The sequence below is a fragment of the Chenopodium quinoa genome, unplaced genomic scaffold, assembly GCF_001683475.1.
Source record: "Chenopodium quinoa cultivar QQ74 unplaced genomic scaffold, ASM168347v1, whole genome shotgun sequence".
Taxonomy (NCBI): Eukaryota; Viridiplantae; Streptophyta; class Magnoliopsida; order Caryophyllales; family Amaranthaceae; genus Chenopodium; species Chenopodium quinoa.
In genome coordinates, this window is record NW_018743574.1 from 641,941 (window position 1) to 662,371 (window position 20,431).

At 33.4% G+C, this 20,431-nt stretch overlaps 2 protein-coding genes and 1 pseudogene across 2 annotated transcripts; 1 reads left to right on the forward strand and 2 right to left on the reverse strand.

The window, feature by feature from the left end:
* Positions 1-1,017: 1,017 nt before the first annotated feature.
* LOC110681730 lies at positions 1,018-2,822 on the reverse strand (annotated as a pseudogene).
* A 2,289-nt stretch (positions 2,823-5,111) lies between these two features.
* Positions 5,112-13,970, forward strand: LOC110681832. The gene is made up of 13 exons (XM_021857964.1): positions 5,112-5,431; positions 5,587-5,751; positions 6,534-6,632; positions 6,747-6,872; positions 6,967-7,035; positions 7,106-7,202; positions 7,310-7,412; positions 8,700-8,886; positions 9,951-10,064; positions 10,828-10,959; positions 11,062-11,142; positions 11,432-11,548; positions 13,578-13,970. The coding sequence occupies exons 1-13, from the start codon at positions 5,330-5,332 to the stop codon at positions 13,689-13,691; spliced, it is 1,506 nt and encodes a 501-aa protein (XP_021713656.1). The 5' UTR covers positions 5,112-5,329; the 3' UTR covers positions 13,692-13,970.
* Positions 13,971-14,110: 140 nt separating this feature from the next.
* LOC110681833 (phosphoglucan phosphatase LSF2, chloroplastic-like) lies at positions 14,111-18,612 on the reverse strand. Its single transcript, XM_021857965.1, has 5 exons — positions 18,085-18,612; positions 16,268-16,473; positions 15,988-16,158; positions 15,591-15,813; positions 14,111-14,567 (listed from the first exon to the last, which is right to left on the reverse strand). The coding sequence occupies exons 1-4, from the start codon at positions 18,347-18,349 to the stop codon at positions 15,610-15,612; spliced, it is 846 nt and encodes a 281-aa protein (XP_021713657.1). The 5' UTR covers positions 18,350-18,612; the 3' UTR covers positions 14,111-14,567; positions 15,591-15,609.
* Positions 18,613-20,431: the final 1,819 nt, after the last annotated feature.

Here is a 20,431-nt window from a genome sequence, read left to right on the forward strand (position 1 = left end):
ACACTGGGATAACTTTAAATTATTGTAAGCAATAAGTTTTGTACAAAGCGGAATTACCTTATTTTTATTGAAAACGGTCAACATGAGGGTGAGGGTAGCTTTAATAATTTTTATGGTAGCTTTAACCCCTTATAAGACTAGGGTAACCTTTAATTTTATAATGATTTTTATGGTAGTTTAATGTGTATTTCCTAATGGATATAAGTTATAAAATCTAATATAATTAATTTAATACATTATAAAGTGTTATTCTAAGAGTAAAATAAATTTATCTTAGGAAAATGTTAACTTCAATAGTATATAAGGTAACTTTAACCCGTTTTACAATAATTTAATAAAAGTCCGCCTTAACCAATAATTTGTGTATTTTAAGTTAACTCTAGATGATAAAATACAAATATTTATACTTTCTCCGTTCTTTTACAGCGCCTTTTTGGTGCAGTAGGCCACACCGTGTGGGCTGCTGCCAACTCAACAAAAATAACGGAGTCTGACGCGCATAACGAAGTTTGACATTTACGCGCAATTTCAAGTAACCCCTAATTTCAAGTAACCCCAAATTTCAAGTAACCCCTAATTTCAAGTAATCCATATTATAAGTAACCCCTAATTTCAAGTAACCCATAATTTCAAGTAGTAACCCCTAATTTCAAGCAACCCATATTATAAGTAATCCCTAATTTCAAGTAACCCATAATTTTAAGTAACCCCTAATTTCAAGTAACCCATTTTATAACATACCCAAAACAGAAGACAAAAACAAGTAACCCATATTATAAGTAACCCCTAATTTCAAGTAACCCATATTATAAATTTCCCCTAATTTCAAGTAACCAATACAATCAGTATCCCCTCAACAGTTAACCCATATTATGAGTAACACCTAATTTCACGTAACCCCTAATTTCAAGTAACCTATTTATAGATAATTTAAAATATGAAACAAAATGACGCAAAACAAAACCGATTCAAAACTTAGGTCAACATTCACAAAACAAATACAAAAGAAACTAAAAATTAAACAAATACAAAAGAAATTCGAAACTTCTTCAACCTAACACTCGCAAAAACAAAATCAACCCTGACATACATACAGGTAACCCTAAAAATTAACAATACAAGTAACTCATCAGAGCCACAACAACAGAAAAGTAAGCATATGCAACACAGCAACAGAACAAAAACAAAATTTAACATAAAAGAACTTATAATTAAGCATATGCAACCAAATAAAAAAACGAAACTTAGGTCGAAACACTCGCAAAAACAACAATACTGTAAAAAATAGGGCAAAATGCATATGATTTTCAAAAATTCTTAAAAATGTAAAAAATAGGGTTTGAAGATTTATCAGATCAATTGTTTTACAAGTAGACGATCTTTTCTTTCCCTTGGGATTTATGATCTTCAATTTCACCATTTTCAACAATTGCAAGAATAACATAGAGAATTTAGAGGAGAGATAATAAAAGAAAATTGCAGGAGAAGATAGAATTAAAGCAAATTGCAAGAGGAGAGAGAATAAGAGAGAGAAAAATTAAAGAAAACTGAAGCAAAAATTAAATAGAAGTGACTGGCCTCAGGGTTGGGCACAAATTTTTTTGGTAGTGGAAAAAAGGAAGAGAGAGAAAGATAAAAGTACAAAATTGCCATGTGATTGTAAACCTAAACTAAAGATTTAAGTGTTAAAAGATAAGGGTATATAAGATATTTGTAGTGTGAACACAAATATTTACTTTCCTAAAATGGTTATGGTTCAATATTTGTGAAACTTCCTTAAAAGACAAGTAGTGCAATATTTAAAAAACGGAAGAAGTATTAAACTCGATCTGAAATTTGTGAAAAAAAAAAAAAAAAAAAGTACAGGAGACTTGCCAAGATGAAGTATTTAATCAACTCATCTGTATAATATTGAGGATCCTTTTTTTTTTAAGGACAACAAAACATGCAACATTGACCTCTTTCTATCCTCGGTTAATCTTCCCTCCTCCTCCATTTTCCTATGCTCTTTTAACATTACTTTCATGATCTCATTGCAATCTTCTATGATCGTCTTTAGCATATTCTCGTTTGACCAATAAAACACCTTAAACAGCTTTAAGATAGGCAAGAAATCTTCTATATTTGAAACCCCACTCCTATTAAAACTTTGCTTTAAAAGTTTCTCAAACCTTCTAAAACATTCTATCCCTTCATCTCCCTCTTCAAAGTTACTCTTCCCCATTACCGACTTCATCATGTTGTCTAAGGTTAGCCCAAATAAGGCCGAGTTCATTTCCACCACACCATCTCCACTACTACTTTCTAACTTCATAATCCGACGATAAAGGATTGGGCCACATTGGCCCGAATCTTTGATAGGATCTACAGTCGTTTAGGAGATAGAATCTCAACGGCTGCAATCCTTCGTAAGTTTTTCCAATGGGCCCCATATGGGGCCCATGCAATAGTTGTGAAGTTATTTCCATTGTACTTTCCAGAGAGGAGCTTAGGCCGGTTCACAAAAACATCATTCCGGACTAAGCACTCCTCCACAATAGAAGAGGATGGCACAATGTGCCGAGCTCCAAACCTGAGATAGAGAATTGGACCATATTGGGCGGACAACGCGCTAGAGAACGATGGAGGGGCTTGTAAAAGAGGTAGAGGTGGCCAATGACGGGGAAAGAGAGAAAAGGGCTTGGTGGTAGTTTGATCTTGAGATTGTAGCGTAGGATTGTATGCTTAAGAGTGTAGTATGTGGCTAGGAAGAATGCTACGTATTTAGTAGCTATGACAGTTATGTTATATATATCACTATTAATTGTTAGCAATTGCATCTTTTGGACGTTGTGTTGATATACATGCCTACGTTATGTCACAATTTTATAGCATGAATGATAATGAAGGGTATAGGTGAGAATTCATTAAGATGCTCAATTATGGAAGGTTTTCTTCCAAAAATGATTCACTGGCTTGTCTAAACAGGCGGTTCATAACTCACGGAGCAATGTGGGCCACGTGGCGACATTTTGTAATTCAAACTTTCTTGTTTTATACAGCACGAAAAACATTTGTTTAAGAAATAAACTCCTTCCTACAACTTATTGGCTTATTGCATTTACTACCTCCGTTTTTTTAGTTGACACATTTTTATTATCACGCTTGCTTATGTACAATTTTAACGATTAATATCTCTAAATATCGATATTGTAAAATTAAAAAAAGTACGAGTAGATATTAATAAAATATACATTGGGATGATTCAAGTAAGATCCCATATGATTATGTCTTATCGTAGCTTTAAATCACAAAAACTAGTCAAAGTATAGTTTGTGAATAGTGCAAAACCTAAATGGTGTCAACTAAAAAAAGGAGGAAGTGCTTCCTAGGTTTTTTAATAATTGCAAAACTTTTACTTTTATAATACGTAGTATTGACTAGTGTTTAGTCCGGGTGATGCCCCAAAATAATACGTACTACGTTAAATATTATTGTATTATATATAGTTTTCATGTACTTCATTATATTTTATACAGATGAATTTGACTTTTTTTTTTATTTTTATTTTATATCTACATATTAATTTTAAATACTTTTTATTTTAGATTTAGTTTAAGAAAATAATTTGTCTTTTAGTCAATATATATCTAGTATGGAGTACTACTTAAAAAATAGCAAATGTAAAAGTATATATATATATATAGTAGTAGTTCATCATTATTTAATGTATTCCCCTTTAAACTTAAAATAGGGTGAATGGTGGATAAAAGTACTAACTTATCTCTAAAGAGGAGTACTAAATTATTTTTTAACTGATTTTTTATTTTCATAATTAAAACTCCCTCCGGTTTTTTTTATAAGGTAGAGTTACTATTTTCGTTCGTTTTTTTTTGTAAGTTAGAGTTTTTCATTTTTGGAAATCTCTTACAATTTAATAATATATCTTTACCCACTAATGTTCCCACTCTTTCTTACTTTATCACTAGTTTAGAACCCGTGCAACCCACGGTATTACTAAACTTTTTGAAGAATTCTAAAGATATTATAGTTCGACCACTATTTATACAAAAAAAAAATGGTGATTTATTGAAGGAAATTCAAATAACTTAGTCAAATTTAATTAATCACATAGCTCATAGCTTAGTAGTGTGTAGACACAAATTGACACAAACCTATAACAATGATAATGAAATTATTAAAGAATTAGACCAATAATAAAAGAAATTAATGTACTGTGGAATTTATAAATGAGATACCATTCTAAAATAATTATTCAATGTAAAAAATTCATAAATTTGAGTTTATTTATAAGATATATGTTAGGCTTCCATTAGAGGTGATCATAAGTGGTCCGTCTCAATAGTAATATTGTTAAAATTGTTATGAAAAAGGTTAAGTAAAAATAATTAAAAATTCCAAAGACAATAATTCAAAACAAAGAAGACTATCGTCAAAGTTTTTTTGGTAGATTTTTTTTTTTTAATTATTGAAAGAATATAATTATTCAAGTACTACAAATAAGATTAATTAAAATGATTTCAATTCCACTTAAAATTATCTAGGAAAACGACTCAAAAAATATTACTCGTATTTCCAATAATGTATAAGTTGACCAATTTAAGAAATAATATTGAGTTTGAAACAAATTTGATAAATTTAAATCTTGAATTATAGGAAACAATATATTAGTTGAAACAATTACAAAAGAAACAATAGGAAATAATTAGATTCTACCTATACATAATAAAATCTTTTCCATAATGGCTAAAATGAAAAGAAAAATAAAAAAGAAAAATAGGTTTTGGAGGGAAAATTTTGAACCAAGATTTGACAAGTGTCAATTTTGGTGTCTGTTTTAGTATTACTTTATTTTATATATATATATTTATTGATTTTTCACTCCCCAATGGTCCCCAGTCCCCTCTCACACTACTTTACTTTTCAATAAAATAATAACCTTATTTACCCCGCTAACTTTTTATTTTATTAAACTACCTAAAACTCCGCGCAATCTCATCTCTAGCCTATAAAAAAACGGAGGGAGTAAAAAAAATTATCGAGCTGCTCACTAGCTTAAGGAATCAAGTTATTGCTTGTTCAATGAGTCAATTCGTGCTTGTTAAAACTACAAGTTGAGTTGAATTCGAATTGAAACAAGTTGTTTTGACCGAACGTTTACCGAGTCCATATTGAGAGTTTGGTACTATCGAGATTTTGGCCGTGGGAGCAGATAATTTGGGCTTATAACAGTTTTAACGACAAAATCCAAATACACTCCCAAGTCCCAATTCTCGTTCATTACTCTCCCCTGAGCTAAAAACCCTTCAATCTCGAGGAGAGAGAAACAATGGCTGATCGCCGGCGACTGGCAGCGATTTTGTCGGCGGTCGTTGACGTCAAACCTCACGAAATCTCGCCGCTTCTTCACTCCGCTGGATCTTTCTTCTTCGTATGCAATTTCTCCCTTTTTTTTTTTTTAATTTTTTTAATTTTATTATTCAGTAATTTTTATGATCTCATTTTCCGCAATTGTTCTTGATTTTGATGATTGAAATTGAGTGTTTATATTATTTATTTTGATTTTGATTTTGTTGAATTGGACAGATTTTGAGTGCATACTTTGTGGTATTACCATTGCGAGATGAAGGAGCAATATCATTAGGGTTATCAAATCTTCCTGAGCTTTTTATTGGATCGTTGGTTCTTACTTTGATTGCTGCTCCTCTCTCTACATTGCTCTTTTCGCTGCCAAATCTATCCAAAGGCAGGGTATTGACTTTTCGTTATGTTGTTAGCTTGATTTATGTGAACTTGTTGTTCCCGAACTTAACTTGTATGAACTTAGTGCTCCGAACTTAACTTATTTGAACTTATTGGCACTGGATTTTATATATGTGAACTCATTGGTCCCGAACTTTTAACTCATTTGATTTATGAACTTATTTTTCTTGAAATAAGCGAAAATTAGGTGCTGGGAAGAGTCGGAGTTGAAGTAGTATAATGTTGTTGTGTGTAGAATCAAGGGTTGATTGAAAAAGGTCTTATTATTTTAGGAATCAAAGGGTTTATAGAAAAAGGTCTTATTGTTGTGTGTAGAATTAATGATTAATTGAAAAGGCTTTAATAATGTTGATGGATTCGGAGATCTTTTTTCTTGTTATGCTGTGACAACTGACAAGTGATAATAAGTTATGAAACATCATTGAGTAGTGAAATGATACATTCCGATCTAATCCAAATTTGGAGGAGTTGCTGAATAGAGACAGAGCTGTTGTGTAATAGTGGCATTATTTTCACTTTGCAACTTGCAAATCTGATATCAACTGTGATAGAAGTAGTCTTTTTGCTGAACCATTCAGTGTTAACTTAAAAATAATGGTGGTTCTAGAAAAGTGAAGACCTGATGGTTTAGTTGTAGAAAGTCTCGATTCATGTTACTTGGTGTAAAGTTCGTGTTACATGCTGTCTATCGGAGTTTAAAGCTAGTATTGACACTGCACAAATATAGCTGTTTCTGTGCCATTATTCATAGATGATTTTTAAAATTTCAGGCTCTGGTGTTGATACACAGATTTTTTAGCTTGTCACTTGTCATATTCTTTGTTTTTTGGCATACTTCAACAAATGGATCTTCCACATCCAATAATAAGGTGAGATAACTAATTCATTACGAGAAAATACTTATGAATGCAGTCTGCTTTAATGTTGGGATTCTGTTTCTTAGTTTTTTATTAGTTCTTAATGCTTCCTGTTTTGGGACTCAGGATTCAGTTGATGTGCATTCAGAACATGATCAAAATGTTGGCGGGGAGCATTCCAATGTTATGCACTCTAGTTGGGATGACCTCTCATGGTATTACATCTCAGTGAGAATTGGTTTATTCCTTTGGGTATGGTTATGTCCTCCAGCTTGAAGTTAAATGCTTGCTTTAGTATTTGATATTTTACGATTCTTATTTGATTTTTCTTCTTTGCTTATTGAAGATTGCTTTGTTGAATTTGATAACTATCTCTTCAACGTGGGCAAGAGTAATCGATGTAATGGATAGCGAGGTTAGTTACTATCCTTCTGTTGATTGATGGATGAAGGCTTTTGGAGAATTTAACTTGGATTTATATCCAGTCAGGCTCAAGACTGTTTGGGTTTATTGGTGCGGGTGCTACACTTGGTCAGCTGTTCGGATCATTATTTGCGACTGGAATGGCTTGGCTGGGACCTTGTATGTGATTGTCTTGTTATGACTTCAATACTTGCTATGGATTTTTTTTCTTTTTTATTTGTTTTTGCTTTTGTTATGACACAGTCCTTGATATCTGTTGCTTTCAGTTTTACTCCTAGTGGCTGCTTTTCTAATGGAACTAGCTGCACAGTCTTCTAAAGGAATTAGTCAAGGCACACCCCATATTTCTGAGGAAGACACTCCAATGATGTAAGATAGAGTACCAATTTCCTTTTTCTTTTGTTAATCCCTTGTCTGAAACTTAATGATTATAATGGTATGACCTAGGTATGTTCTATGGTTACAAAGCCTTATGCCTTTGAATGAACTCAGGGTATGAGATAATAAATATGTTGATTGTGGCCTTTGTGAGAAAATACAATAAATGAATTAATAGGACTAGAGAAAATGATGGTTAGTTGGATGTGCAATGTTACAAGGAGAGATAAAATGAGCAATGAAATGATTTGAGACAGGTGAACGTTATCTTATTTGTAGGGAACGTTCTACAATTTGATATGGATGCCCAATGTCACATCAGTGCCAAATTTAATTGATTTCCAAAAGTTGGTCAGTCAATTCCTGGTAGACTTTTTCTGAACACCAGTTTACCAAGAGTATTGAGACTTCAGTTAGGCTTTATGCAGCGTTATCTGGCCTATAGAATGTGGGTAATTGCTAATGGTCTAAGTAAGGAGACTACACGCGTTTGGACTTTGAAGAGAATCTATCTCTTTATTTATAAATTGGTTATATTTGTGTGAAAACATAATATGACTTTTTTTTTTTTTCCAATTTTAATTTGATGTGTGTGAGCTCTCTTTGGAAGAATAAGTTTTCTACAAAATTCCCATGGTAATATGACTACTTAAATTAATATGTGTGCTCACTCTCAAAGCAATAAACTTCTAATTCTTCATATCCTCTCACTCTCTATGATAATAAGGGTTTGGGGAAGCTTATGGAGAAATAATGTTTTATATAAGTGTATATAGCTTGTATTGTACTTCCTATATGGCCTCTATGCTGACTCTAAATTTTCTGCCGCAGTCAGGGGCATATAAATTGAATGTAATCATGTTTGGAATAGTGCACAAGGATTGTAGTATGGTTTGTTTTATGTACATAGAGCTATTATTGTTTGAACTTATTTGAGTTTTCTGGAGATACATTGGGTAGCATTAGTCTTAGAGAACTTGAATTTAGATTTGTACCAAATCAATATCTCTTTCTTTTGTTGGAGCTAAATTTTTAAGCTAGAGGCATAAACACAAGTATCCTGGGTAATTTCGGGTAGCATCAGTTTTTGAGAACATGCATTTACGTTTGTATCCAATCGATTCTGTTGTAGGATTTGATTTATTCAGTGAGAAGTATAAACACATCTTTTTCAAGATAATGTTCTGCCTGTTGATCTATATGATTTAAGAGGAGGATAACTCCTAATTTAAATATTCAGTATTTCAGAATCTTATTATTTTGACTTGCTGTACACAGTAAACTGGATGAAGAACAAAGTGGAGCGATAAAGAAAACATCAACGCCTAAGGAATCTTCTCCAGAAACACCTCAACTTTTGGCTATGTTGGATGGCTTTAGGCTTATACTCTCCTCATCTTATTTGATCTATGTATCACTGTATCTATGGCTGAGTGCTGTTGTCTCATCATTCTTTTACTTCCAGGTAAGATAGCTTATGTTTCATGGCAGTTTGGTTGTGTGTTATGCATGGATATTTTGAATGTTGTATCTTTGTGGAAGATGTTATGGTGCTTCGTGATAACTTTGCAATCAAACTGCCCGTATTTGGTGGCAATCACTTCATGAAATCCACCACTGTTGTTGATATTTATTCGATTGTCAGTAAGTATAGGATGATGATGAGACAAAGACATTAGAACATGAAGCCTGTAAACACATCTAAGCTGCTTGAGCAGTCACAATACTATGTGGAAATTTTCATTACCCTTTTGGGCGCTTCTGTTGTATTTGACCAATACATCATTGCTAATTAAATGTTTGACATGATTGCTAGGATAACCCTCGCTGGGGTGTATGTATTTAGTATCCACCTTGTGATTGTGAGGTTGACCTCATAATCCCTTGAATTTTTGTAGTTTTTTTTGTCCAATAATTTTTTTTCTTTATCTGAACTTTACATCAGCAACGTGCATAGGGCCTCATTATGGCAATGAGGTTTCCTCTAATGACTGAGATTTATTGAGAAAGTTGACCCTTGTTAAGTGGAAGACTAACTGTATTTCTAAAAGGCAGGGAGGGACCAGGAGAATTGCGGTTGACTGGGCTGTCTTAATAGAGTACTAGACTTGCAAATTTTTAATAACAGTGAAATTATGATACCGTTGTTAGAGGTTTTCATATCTGACCTGCAGAGAGATGACCCTTTGTCGATATTGTTTATTCTGCATAGAATGATCACTATTTCTTCTTGACTAATGTTGTTCAGATGCTTATGTGTATCCTCATAGTCCTTAATGTATTACAGGTTGCTTTCATAAGGTTTAAGGATTTACCTAGTAGTAAAGTCAGTATCACAGTTACTAATGCTGAGTTAAAAGTATGGTACTTGTCTTTGGATGGGCCATATGCTCTTCTTAGTTAGGGTTAAGACAACTTTATCTCTGATCTATGAGCCTTATATTTGGTTTTCTTTTTAATATCAATTATATTTCTCGTGAACTAAGTCACATTAATTTTTGCTTATTATTTTATTTACTGCTGTTTCAGAAAGTTTCTATAATTGCCCTGACAACATCAAGTGCTGCTGGTAGAATGAAATTGTTTGCGGAGATCAATAGCTTTATTGCCCTTTTTATATTTTCAGGGCAAATCACCTTAACGGTATGTTATGCTAATTTATGAAGTGGCAAAATGAGATGCATATTGTGGAGATTTTCAATTTTAATCTTTAACTTGTGATTCTATCTGAATTTTAAAGTATTATACAAAATAACAGTCTTCTAATTTTGGAGGTGTGGGCCTTGCTTCGCATATGTTTGCAACTTCATTATCAACCTTATGCTGAGACTTTAGGCCTCTGTTCTGGATGCACCTCAAGTCTTTTATCTACCCCTTTGCATTTCTATATTCCTAATTTGATCGCTTATTGAAAGTATAATCATATATTCATCTATGCCAAAGAGGGTCATGTCAAGGTGGAGTTGATTCACATGACACTGACCTAGTTCTGCTTATGTGTTGATCATATATTCATCTTTGATGTGTTCTGTTGCATTTAGGTAGAGGCAAGGCTTTCTCTCCGACCTTTACTTAGCTACCTATACCTTAAATGAATTTCTAAAACGTCATCAAGAGTTGCATCCTTCCCCAAATAGATGTCCCACTATCAAATTTTATATCTACCAAATCATGCCTCTTCTTCTTTGATGTCCCATGATTCAGTTTATAATGCTCTAAAATGATTTTCTGTTCCTGTTATGGAAAATTTTTAAATTGTTTTTTAGCTTCCTAACTGCTAAGTTTTTATATATAAGCCATTATTGTCCGTTTGGTGCAAATCTATGGCTTTTGTAAGTGACACTCTTATTTGGAATGCAGGTTATTGGTATTGCTAATGCAAATGATTTTGTGTTCACTAAAACAGGGTCGCATACTTACTGTTGCTGGTGTCACTGTTGCTATTAGCTCTGCTCCCTTAGCTGCTTTATTCAATTTAGTTGCTATATCTGCATGGCCAACTTGGATTGTCGTTGGTGTTTGTGAAACCCTGAGGAAGGTTTGTTTTGTATAATTTGCTCTATTTAGTTCCACGTATAGAAACTTAAATTTAAAGGGATACTATTGAATAAGTCATTGCTTCACATTCTCCCTTCTACAGGTTGTTATGTATGTTGTAACTAGGCCAGGAAGGGAACTCCTGTTTACTGTTGTTTCACAGGAGGAAAAATACAAAGCCAAGGTACGCATAATTGCTGCATTGAACATGATCTTAAAAATCTTACTTACTCTACCTTATGCTATTAATCAATGTTATAGATATAATAGGCTATGTAAGAAGAGTATCATTCCACCTATATTTTTTTACTATGAAAATTCACTTGAGGTTCCAACCCCTCATTTTCTTAAAAAAAATCTTTCTTTTCTGGCCCTTTTCCTTGCTTTTCTTTCAAAATCTGTCACAACACATAGATCTTGCTGGGCTATTTTTTTGTCTACTGACTACCTTTCTCCTTAAAATACTGATTCAGGTGTGCATAGATGTAATTGTGCAAAGGCTTGGAGATGCCACCGCAGCAGGGATGTTCAAGCTGTTTTTTGGATCTTTTGAGGGGAAAACATCAACAATATCATTCTACGCCCTTCCTGTAAGTCTTAATCTGCTTGTTTAAGATGTTTTAGAGGCAAATTTGAAAAGAAGCATGCTGTGGTTCCTTCTAATAATAAGTTTAGGTCTGCACCCAAAAATAAAGAAAGGTTTAGGTTAGCAATAAGGTTTGGAATTTAATTGAAAAGGGGAAAAAGTTGACAATATGTACAAGGATGTTTTTCTCTTCAAAGTAAATTTACAGCAGTCTGAAATTGATATCTGTGAATCGGTTTGAAGTCCATGGTATTGATGCTTATTATTCAGGCCTTAGATTGGGTATCTTACTACAGTATTGGCTTGCAAAAGAGAACTGCTTATTACGAGTTAAGAGGTTTTATCATCCCCTTTTGCTTCCCTTGCTGTTAAGAGGTTTTTTCGTCCCCCTTTTGCTGCCCTTGCTCTCTAAAGACTCTGTTTATATCATTATCCCTTTGCATTGTTGAATTATTTCAGTTCATTCTAGAGAAGATGCCTGTATCCCAGCTCTTCTTAACACGTTTTTAGTACATTGATAATTGTCACAATTTCCTCTTGGTGACCTGATAAAACTCTGGCTTTGATTTTAACTTATCCACACCTCTTGTAATTTTTAGCTACATCCCCATTACCAAGACACTTTTGGTTGAAGGTCATTTATCACGATTTGGGTTGAACTACCATCTGATTCTTCTTTATGAAATATATTATCCTTACCAAGCCTCTAGATAGTATTTTCAGTTATCATTGAGGGTAATATGGACAAATTGTAAGTTTAAAAGAAAATTTAAAAGTGGACTATTGGTTACAAAAATGCAATACTCTTACAATTGTTAGCTTTCTTTAAATCTTCATCCCTGATCCACATTAAGTTGATTGAACCTTGAAGCCCTTGATGAACTTGAGGTGATATAGCTCTGTAGCTGACCAGTCGCTTGACTATTTATGTCTTATATCTAGGTTGTCAACAATAAGATTAAGCAGTTGGCATTAAAATATTTCATGTGTCCTGCCAACTGCTTCACCTTATTGTTATCAAAACCCTTTGGACTGGAAGATGGCTAGATTTACAATCTCACTGTGTGTGCTCTTACACATCGCTTGTTCCCTGTTCCCACTCACAGGAGGCCTCCTGTCTCTGCAATGACTGATCACATTATTTGCTGTAGTTTTATGCCCTTTTTATTCAAACATATGAGACTCTGGCACACTGTTTTGTGGGTTGATGTGTGCCTACGTTATCTCACCTGTTGGATTCAAAATTTGCTGGATAGCGTAAGTTGCATGTATTCTGCTCTTAACTTACTCCAGCTATCTAGTTACTACCTCCGTTTCAATTTATTTGCAATGATGTGACATTCACCAATTTGTTTGTGAGTGGTAAATGGAGAGAGAAAAATAAAGTTGCATGTGATGAGGAGAGATAGAAAGAAATGACAAGTAAAAAAGGAAAGAAAGCATTGGTTGTATTTAATTTGTAGTATGCATTTATGGTAAATGTTACTAATAAATCAAAACGGAGGTAGTATGTAATTTTTCTGGGTTAAAACTTAAAACCCCTAGAAATTTCCCTGAAGTGAAACACTATCTGGTTTCTGCTCTTGAGGAACATTCTCCGAGTAATTTTTACTTTCACCCAGCGATAACTTTGTCCAAAACTACTATCCAGATAACCTTTTTTTTTTTTTTTTATTTTATTTGGAAGGATACTGTCCAGATAACTTATTAATGTGAAATTATGAACAAAGGCCGAGTAGAGAACCCTCTGCGTTCCTGTAGGCAATAGCTTAATATTAACGACGTGGATAGTCTTTTCTTTCATTATTGTTATGGAATAATCCCTTATTCAGTTATTCTTTTGACTTATTATTTACCAGTATCTCTGATGTGGGAATCACCCTCTCCATACGAGAAAGTTATCGAGTGAGGCAGCTTCTTGCTTCTAGTCAACTAGTGGCTGTCCTGAGATGATCATTTTGTTTCTATAACTTATCTTCCTTTTGCCTTCTTGCACTGATTAGAATAACTTATTTCTGTTTGTTTGAACATAGGTGTGTTTATTGTGGATACTTACAGCATTACACTTGGGAAATCAACGAGAACAACTGGTAAAGCTTCAGGCTCGTACTGTAACCTCAGATTGTTGTGAAGATGATCTCAGATGACACATGCCCATCTGCTGTAGAGTTTTAGATTGAACTTAGCTTTAATGCAATCACTGAAAATTTTGTATACAAATTCTTGTAGACCCTTTTAATACAATAGAAGAAAAGATCCAAAGTTATGCAGTAAAAAAAATTCTGTACAAACACTACCTCTGTTTCACATTTTTTGCAACGATTAGACATTTTTCTTCTTTACTTTATGTCAAAACGTTGCAAATAATATGTAACGGAAGTAGTATTTGTTTTTCATCCAATAATATAGCGTATCTTATGTTGCTACGGTATCAATTGTATAATTTACAAGAGATTAGATTGTGTAAAACCACCTTAAGATGATAATATATAGAGATTAGAACACAAGCTACCCCATATCTTATGCGCAATCTCAATTTGTAACGACAAAAAAATATAAAGCATGGTTCTGCAAAAACTAGAAGGCCATATTTCAATCAAGGACAAGATATACATCACAAATCTTCATCCTTCTAGTAGTATTAGGAACATTCGTCCATTCATCACTGCAAGAGAGTACATATAACATTAGAGACACAGAGAAGGGATGATCTTTATAAATTTCTTGCCTATTATTACACCTTTTCATCATTATATGATAAACTATAATAACAAGATACAGATATATGTTGCACAGTAACACTTCCACATGTATTCAGCTCGGTGGAGCTCCACGGCGCTATAACAGTGTTGGTGTAATAGCTATAGAGGACCACCATACCATTTCCTCAACCACCTGATAAGGCAATTTTTTTATGATGATTCCACGGTATTACTTTACTTTTTCAATGAGTAGTCTTATGATGAATATACAGAATCACTCTTGACTTTCTAGCACGCTCTTGCAGCTCGCCTTTGCCATTCCTGAAACCGACCAACAATTGAACAATTTATTCAGAATCTACAAGAATATGAATGATATTATTTGTGTTTAATGTGAAGACATTAACACTCGTTATACCAGCCATATATATGTACTTGCAGTGTAATCCATACCATATTTAACCTGTTTGATAGATTCGTCCGTTTCAAATGGAGGCAATAGATCAATTCTTTGGGTTTAGATATTATTAGATTAAATCAAATTGTTTAAATTTATTCTCTGCTTCTGCCTGAATGTGAGCAGTATACAGTCACAGGCATAGCATTTCAAGGGTTAAATTGGCAACAGGCTCTCAGTAATAGCAAGGGTAAGGCAGCATAGAAATGGCACCTCCAACCCCCACGGGCAGAAGCATTAGTTCCATGTTTATGTTGACACTTCCATAGGGGCAGGGTAGGTTGATGAGGAGAACCTTTAATTTAATAAGGTGTATATGAATAATCAAGCATATATTCATGTGTCTGAAAAATTAGCTTGCGTAATTTTGGTTAATCCCTCACCTTTCAAACTGACCAGGCTAATATTTCTAGCTATCTGACAAGCAAACATGGGTCATCATTGGGTCTAATAAGGAAACCATCATTTCCTCAGTTTCATACTTGTATAAGTCCTAAAGCATGACCCTTTGACACTTCCTTATGGACAGCATAATGCCAAGACTAGTCAAAAGAGCCGCGGCCATGAACACCATCTCACATTGAAGATTTTGTTTCTAAGTTCTCCTTTCTTATTTCCCTTTACCCTCATGTATAAAGCTCTATCAATCTAAGCACTAGCCTAAAAAGTTGGTTATCTTGTTATAGACTAAACCCAAGCTGTGGACTAGCATTTGAGCACAAAGTAACCAGCTCATAGCCCTAAATGAATGGCACTTGCTCAGTTCAATTGTAACAGACACGAAATCACATGTTGCCAAAGTTTCTGGACTCACAATTAAGCAATTGTACTTAAGAGAAAAGACTCCAAAACAATCTATCTTGAGCATATTTAAGTGTGAAAGATACCGTGCACCGTGTGTCTGGTTCATGTTCCACGAAGGGCACGCACACGTTCTTGTATCAGCTTCCTTTCCCAATCTGATATATCCTCAAAAGCATGCTCCGGAAGATTCTCGAATGGCTCCTTCCAAGGGTCATTTTTAGCAAGATCATAAGTAGCTCCGCGTATTGCTTTTTTGTTGGGTCCACAAGATCTTTTTGAAGTAAGTTCATCATATGCCTTTTTCAGCTGCTCCACAACCATGTAACACCAACGGAGAATTTAGTACAAAATCTTAGCAACAAGTTCCCCATCCAGACAGAAAAAATTGAATTCTGATCTTGTTTTTACTTATGGGTCACGTCATAATTCAAACATTAAACAATTTTATTAAGGCAACAAAGTCTGAAGTTGAGTACTTACATTCATGCCACAAAACCAGAACATATAAGTGATTGCAACAGCAGGGGCTCTCCCAAGTCCAGCAGTACAATGAACATATACCCTTCCTTTCCCCTCTGATATGGCCCACTCCAATGATGAAACAGCTCTGGGCAACATGGTTCTCAGCGAATCTGGATCAAAATCTTTAGCCTAGTAATATATATGAGTAAAGAGTCAAGAAGACTAAAAGAGAGTATTTCGCCTCCCCTACCAATTCACAAGATATACAAGAGAGGAGCTGAGGATAGGAATTTCTTACAGGCTTTCTCATATGACATATCCCAACCTGTTCACATTGTTTCAATATGGAGTCAAAGTCAATCCCCCAATAATCAATGTCCTTGTCCTGTTGCAAGTTCAATATGTATGCTACATTTTCATTTAGCTTCAGGTGATCAATATCTTCTGGCTTTTGAGGCTGTGAGCCCACAATTAAGTTATCAAATATCAAAGTGTAGTTCATTCCTAAGCAACCAAAGATAGATATGCAATTATGTTACCATTGCTGATATAATTCAAGTAAACAATAGCTAGAAACTTTTTTTTTGTAAGTGGAACAATTCCATTACAGAAAATTATAAAGATACATCATTGGCCGAAGCACTAGACCATACCATGTATATTGTCAAAAGTTATTGAATAACAAAATGTTCTTCCAAAAGCATAGACATGGTATCATTCACATAGATAAGTCACCAAACTCAGTGGCATACAGACAGCATGGTGATAATGTCTATTGAGAACAATACAGTTGGAGACAGGTTTTTTTAGCAATATTGATAATACATGTTTCACTTCGTTATTGCTTCTATACAAAGTCCTTCCAAGATATACCAAGGAAATGCCGTGAGGCTGTGACATATGCATCATGCATTTTACCTTAGCAAGGAAGTGATATAGGTTTTTGTTATTTGAATAATGCAGAAATATACTGATTTTCCACCAAAATAACTCTCGGGTACAACATGCTACAGATGCCTGTGGATCGCTGGGAGGCGTCAATCGGGGCGGTACTTCAAATAATTTATCTTGGGACGCGTTTTATTTGGCAGTTACTGGTTAAATTCCATTGGAAGGCTTACCTTTTATTTACATCTGAAGCACATCTCAACATCACATAACGGCACATAAAGTTTCACAACTTAATGAGTCTTCCACTTATTTGAAGAGATGTTATTAAATTATCTATGGTTAACCTCATATAGACAATTGCTTTTGAACCCCCCTTCCCTGTCTTTTCACCTTTAATTTGCTTTTTGTTGAAAGATTAATGAACCAATTAGTCCAATTAGTTCCACTAATCCTCAACGCTAAATGAATTCTTTATGCCAATATGATAAGCATGATCAATTAAACTAATATGATCACAAAGTAACTTTCTTTGCCACAAAGCTCAAACATAATCAACTAAATGAAAGTATAAAAGGAAAAAGGAAGCCACGCTACATGTATTTTAACACAATCAAAATCAATATCAATATTAACCCAAATGCCTTCAAAGAGGTTACCAAAGTTGATAGACATTGGTTTCAACTGACCCTTAATTTTAAAGGCAACAAACATGCAATATGGAGTACTCCATTCATTATACTTCGTATAATTAGTACAAATTACACAATCAACATGACTATTTTTGGGAGTAACTATTAAGTGCAAACAAATCCATTAATTATCTTCACAACGTCCAATGTAATTCAAACCCAAAAAGTAATTTACTTTGGTTCCATTAGAAAGTCACACCAATACATCATAAGGCAAAAGGTTCTAAGAGCTGGCAATGAGATATTATTCTAACCCCGCTTAACAATATGATCATAAGACATTAATCAATTAAATCACCCAACTAATGAAGCTGAAGAAGTACAAATCAAAGATAATGCTTCTACTTTTCTAATCTATAATTAAAAAATTATCAACATAAACCAATGAATCTGAATTTTCATCAACTCTTATTAAATTTAACAAGCACCCAGGTCAAATTTGGGCAAATCAAATCATATCAAACCCATAATTGATAATCTTAATAATAACATGATTATACAAAAATAAAATCAAAATATAAAATTAGAAACTGACCAAGTTCATGATGATATTCATATGGGTTCCTCATCATATTCTTCATGGCAATATTATACTCTTCCATCCTACTTTTCTTGGGAATTGTGATGGAATTACTTGAGGGTTTTTCTTCATTCCCATTACCAGATAATTTGCAGCAAATCCCAGATTTTACAGTAGCAGGAAAACTGGAATTGGTGATTAATTTTTTGCTTTTGATGCCATTTTCAAGTGAAAAATTTGTGGGTAATAAAGATAAGCAAGTTTTTCCAAGAGCTTCCATTCCACTCTCACTCTACTGTGGATCTTCTGGGCAGAAAAGTTTTCTTTTTTCTTGTTTTTTTGGCCACTTTTTCCAAACTTTACGTGATCCGAAATTGAAAATTGGACCTGGTCAATTGGTGGTTTAGTTCAGATTGGTGAATGTGGTTCAATAGATAGCCAGCCTTCGAAAGGAATTGGGCTTTGTTGTGCAATGTTTTCAATTGTGCCTTTGTCACCCATTTGAGGTATTTGGCATTAGGATTTAGGAGTAGTATTTTGCTCAGCATATATTATAACTAGGGAGAACATTGAGTATCTTGTATTGCATATCGTGTCAAAAGTCAATTCTTTTTCAGTTTTGACTCGAAATTGATAAAAAAGAATATATATATATATATGAGTTTAGATCTAGAACCAGTATACTTGATAACGTTTGGACTTGAGACTCTCAAGTAACCAATGGAATAGTGGTATTAGAATTGAGTATTTGTTGAAATCTATACAAATACAGATAGATTAAAATATAAATTTTTAAGCACTACTCATGTAGTTTTCTACTACTAAAGTGTACCTTTAACCTCAGACATATTTAATTCTCAAATGAGTAACCTACGAGACTACAATGCTTAGGCCTTGTTTAGTTTAACTTATTTTTACTTATTTTAGAAAAAATAAGTTCAGATCAGATCAGAAAAAATAAGTTCAGATTAGAACATCGTTTTATGTGCGGTTTTTTATCGCTAAATATTCTTAATTTCGTAATGAAAAAAATTGTGAAAATTACATATTAATAAACTACACATTATTACGTATCTAACAAGATCCCACTTGATATATTTTTTCCTAATAGATTATCGTACACTTAAGGTCAAAGTTTGGTCAAATCAGACAATCAGATCAGATCAGATCAGACCAAACCAGATCAGATCAGTAAAAATAAGGTGAACCAAACAAGGCCTTAGCTTGAGCAACAAAAACAAGATTGCTCATTCATGATCTACATAGTCACCTCACACTATAACCAAAAGTCAATAAAATAAAGTTATCCTAATAAAAACAAGGTTTTTTTTTTTTGTTGAAAAGATATCTTTCTAAACCTATTAAAAGGTCTTTATTCTTCTTAAAACTCACTTTTATTGTTTAGCCACATTAACGAAAGTAAGAGCAATGCAAATTTTTAATGGATGTGCGAGATTTGAATATGCGACTTATTGTACACAAATTCATAGTTTTAATCACTAGGCCAAGGTCTCATTGATTTATTTATTTGTAGTTACTCAATATATTATGTGAGGAGATCGAAAAAAAGATTGACATCACAATAAAAAAAATCCATTGATTTTTTGACAAACAATTACGCAAATACTAAGATATTTTTAGTTAATGTTTAATGAAACCCAATAATAAAATGATGATATCGACCAAAAGTAAGAAAAGTTTATTTAGATAATGTGTTCTAGGTTTTTAGGCACCATGTGTTAGTTTAATTCATCCCTATATATAAAATTAAATGCAATTTTCAAAGATGAGTATCCTTACTGGATTAATCCTAACATATCAGAAAGTGATCCATGTCCATTACCAAACATATCCTAGATTATCTTTTCATAAAATAAAAATAGAGAATCAATCTTAGAGTAGTCAGTTCAATCATACAAAAAATTTTTTAAAGGACATGGACTTGCAATAATTATTACAAGATCGAGTGAATTTTTTATTTTGAATAACTCCCACCATAAATTAGTGCTTAAAATGTCTTGATCTACCTAAAAATATCACAAATTAAAGTTGATAAATACCTTCCAAACAAATATAAAAAAAGAAAGCACAAAAGCATGTAGAAACAAAAGTTAAAAATCAAAGTTCCAACTAATAAGTGAAGTACTTGAAACCCCAAAGCTTGCTAGATGCAAAAGTAATGTGAAGATAATAGTTGGACATAAAATGTGGGCACCAAGTCCAAGTAATCAATAATGTTGGGACAACAAGAATTGCAAAGAATATGTTCTTTCTTCCTCTAAAACTAAACGTGTCATAAAATTCTATTCTCTAAAATTCAGATCAAGTTATTTTACAAGTAAGTAGAATATAAATGTCCTTT

Bases quoted from the DNA above. Each gene is read 5' to 3' on its own strand.
- LOC110681833 (XM_021857965.1), bottom strand. From the start codon at position 18,349: ATGGAAGCTCTTGGAAAAACTTGCTTATCTTTATTACCCACAAATTTT. The intron at 16,474-18,084 runs GTCAGTTTCTAA...TTGGTTGCTTAG, and splicing joins TGAATATCATCATGAACTTG to GAATGAACTACACTTTGATA. The intron at 16,159-16,267 runs GTAAGAAATTCC...ATATATTACTAG, and splicing joins TATGTCATATGAGAAAGCCT to GCTAAAGATTTTGATCCAGA.
- LOC110681832 (XM_021857964.1), top strand. From the start codon at position 5,330: ATGGCTGATCGCCGGCGACTGGCAGCGATTTTGTCGGCGGTCGTTGAC. The intron at 5,432-5,586 runs GTATGCAATTTC...TGAATTGGACAG, and splicing joins CCGCTGGATCTTTCTTCTTC to ATTTTGAGTGCATACTTTGT. The intron at 6,873-6,966 runs GTATGGTTATGT...TGCTTATTGAAG, and splicing joins GAATTGGTTTATTCCTTTGG to ATTGCTTTGTTGAATTTGAT.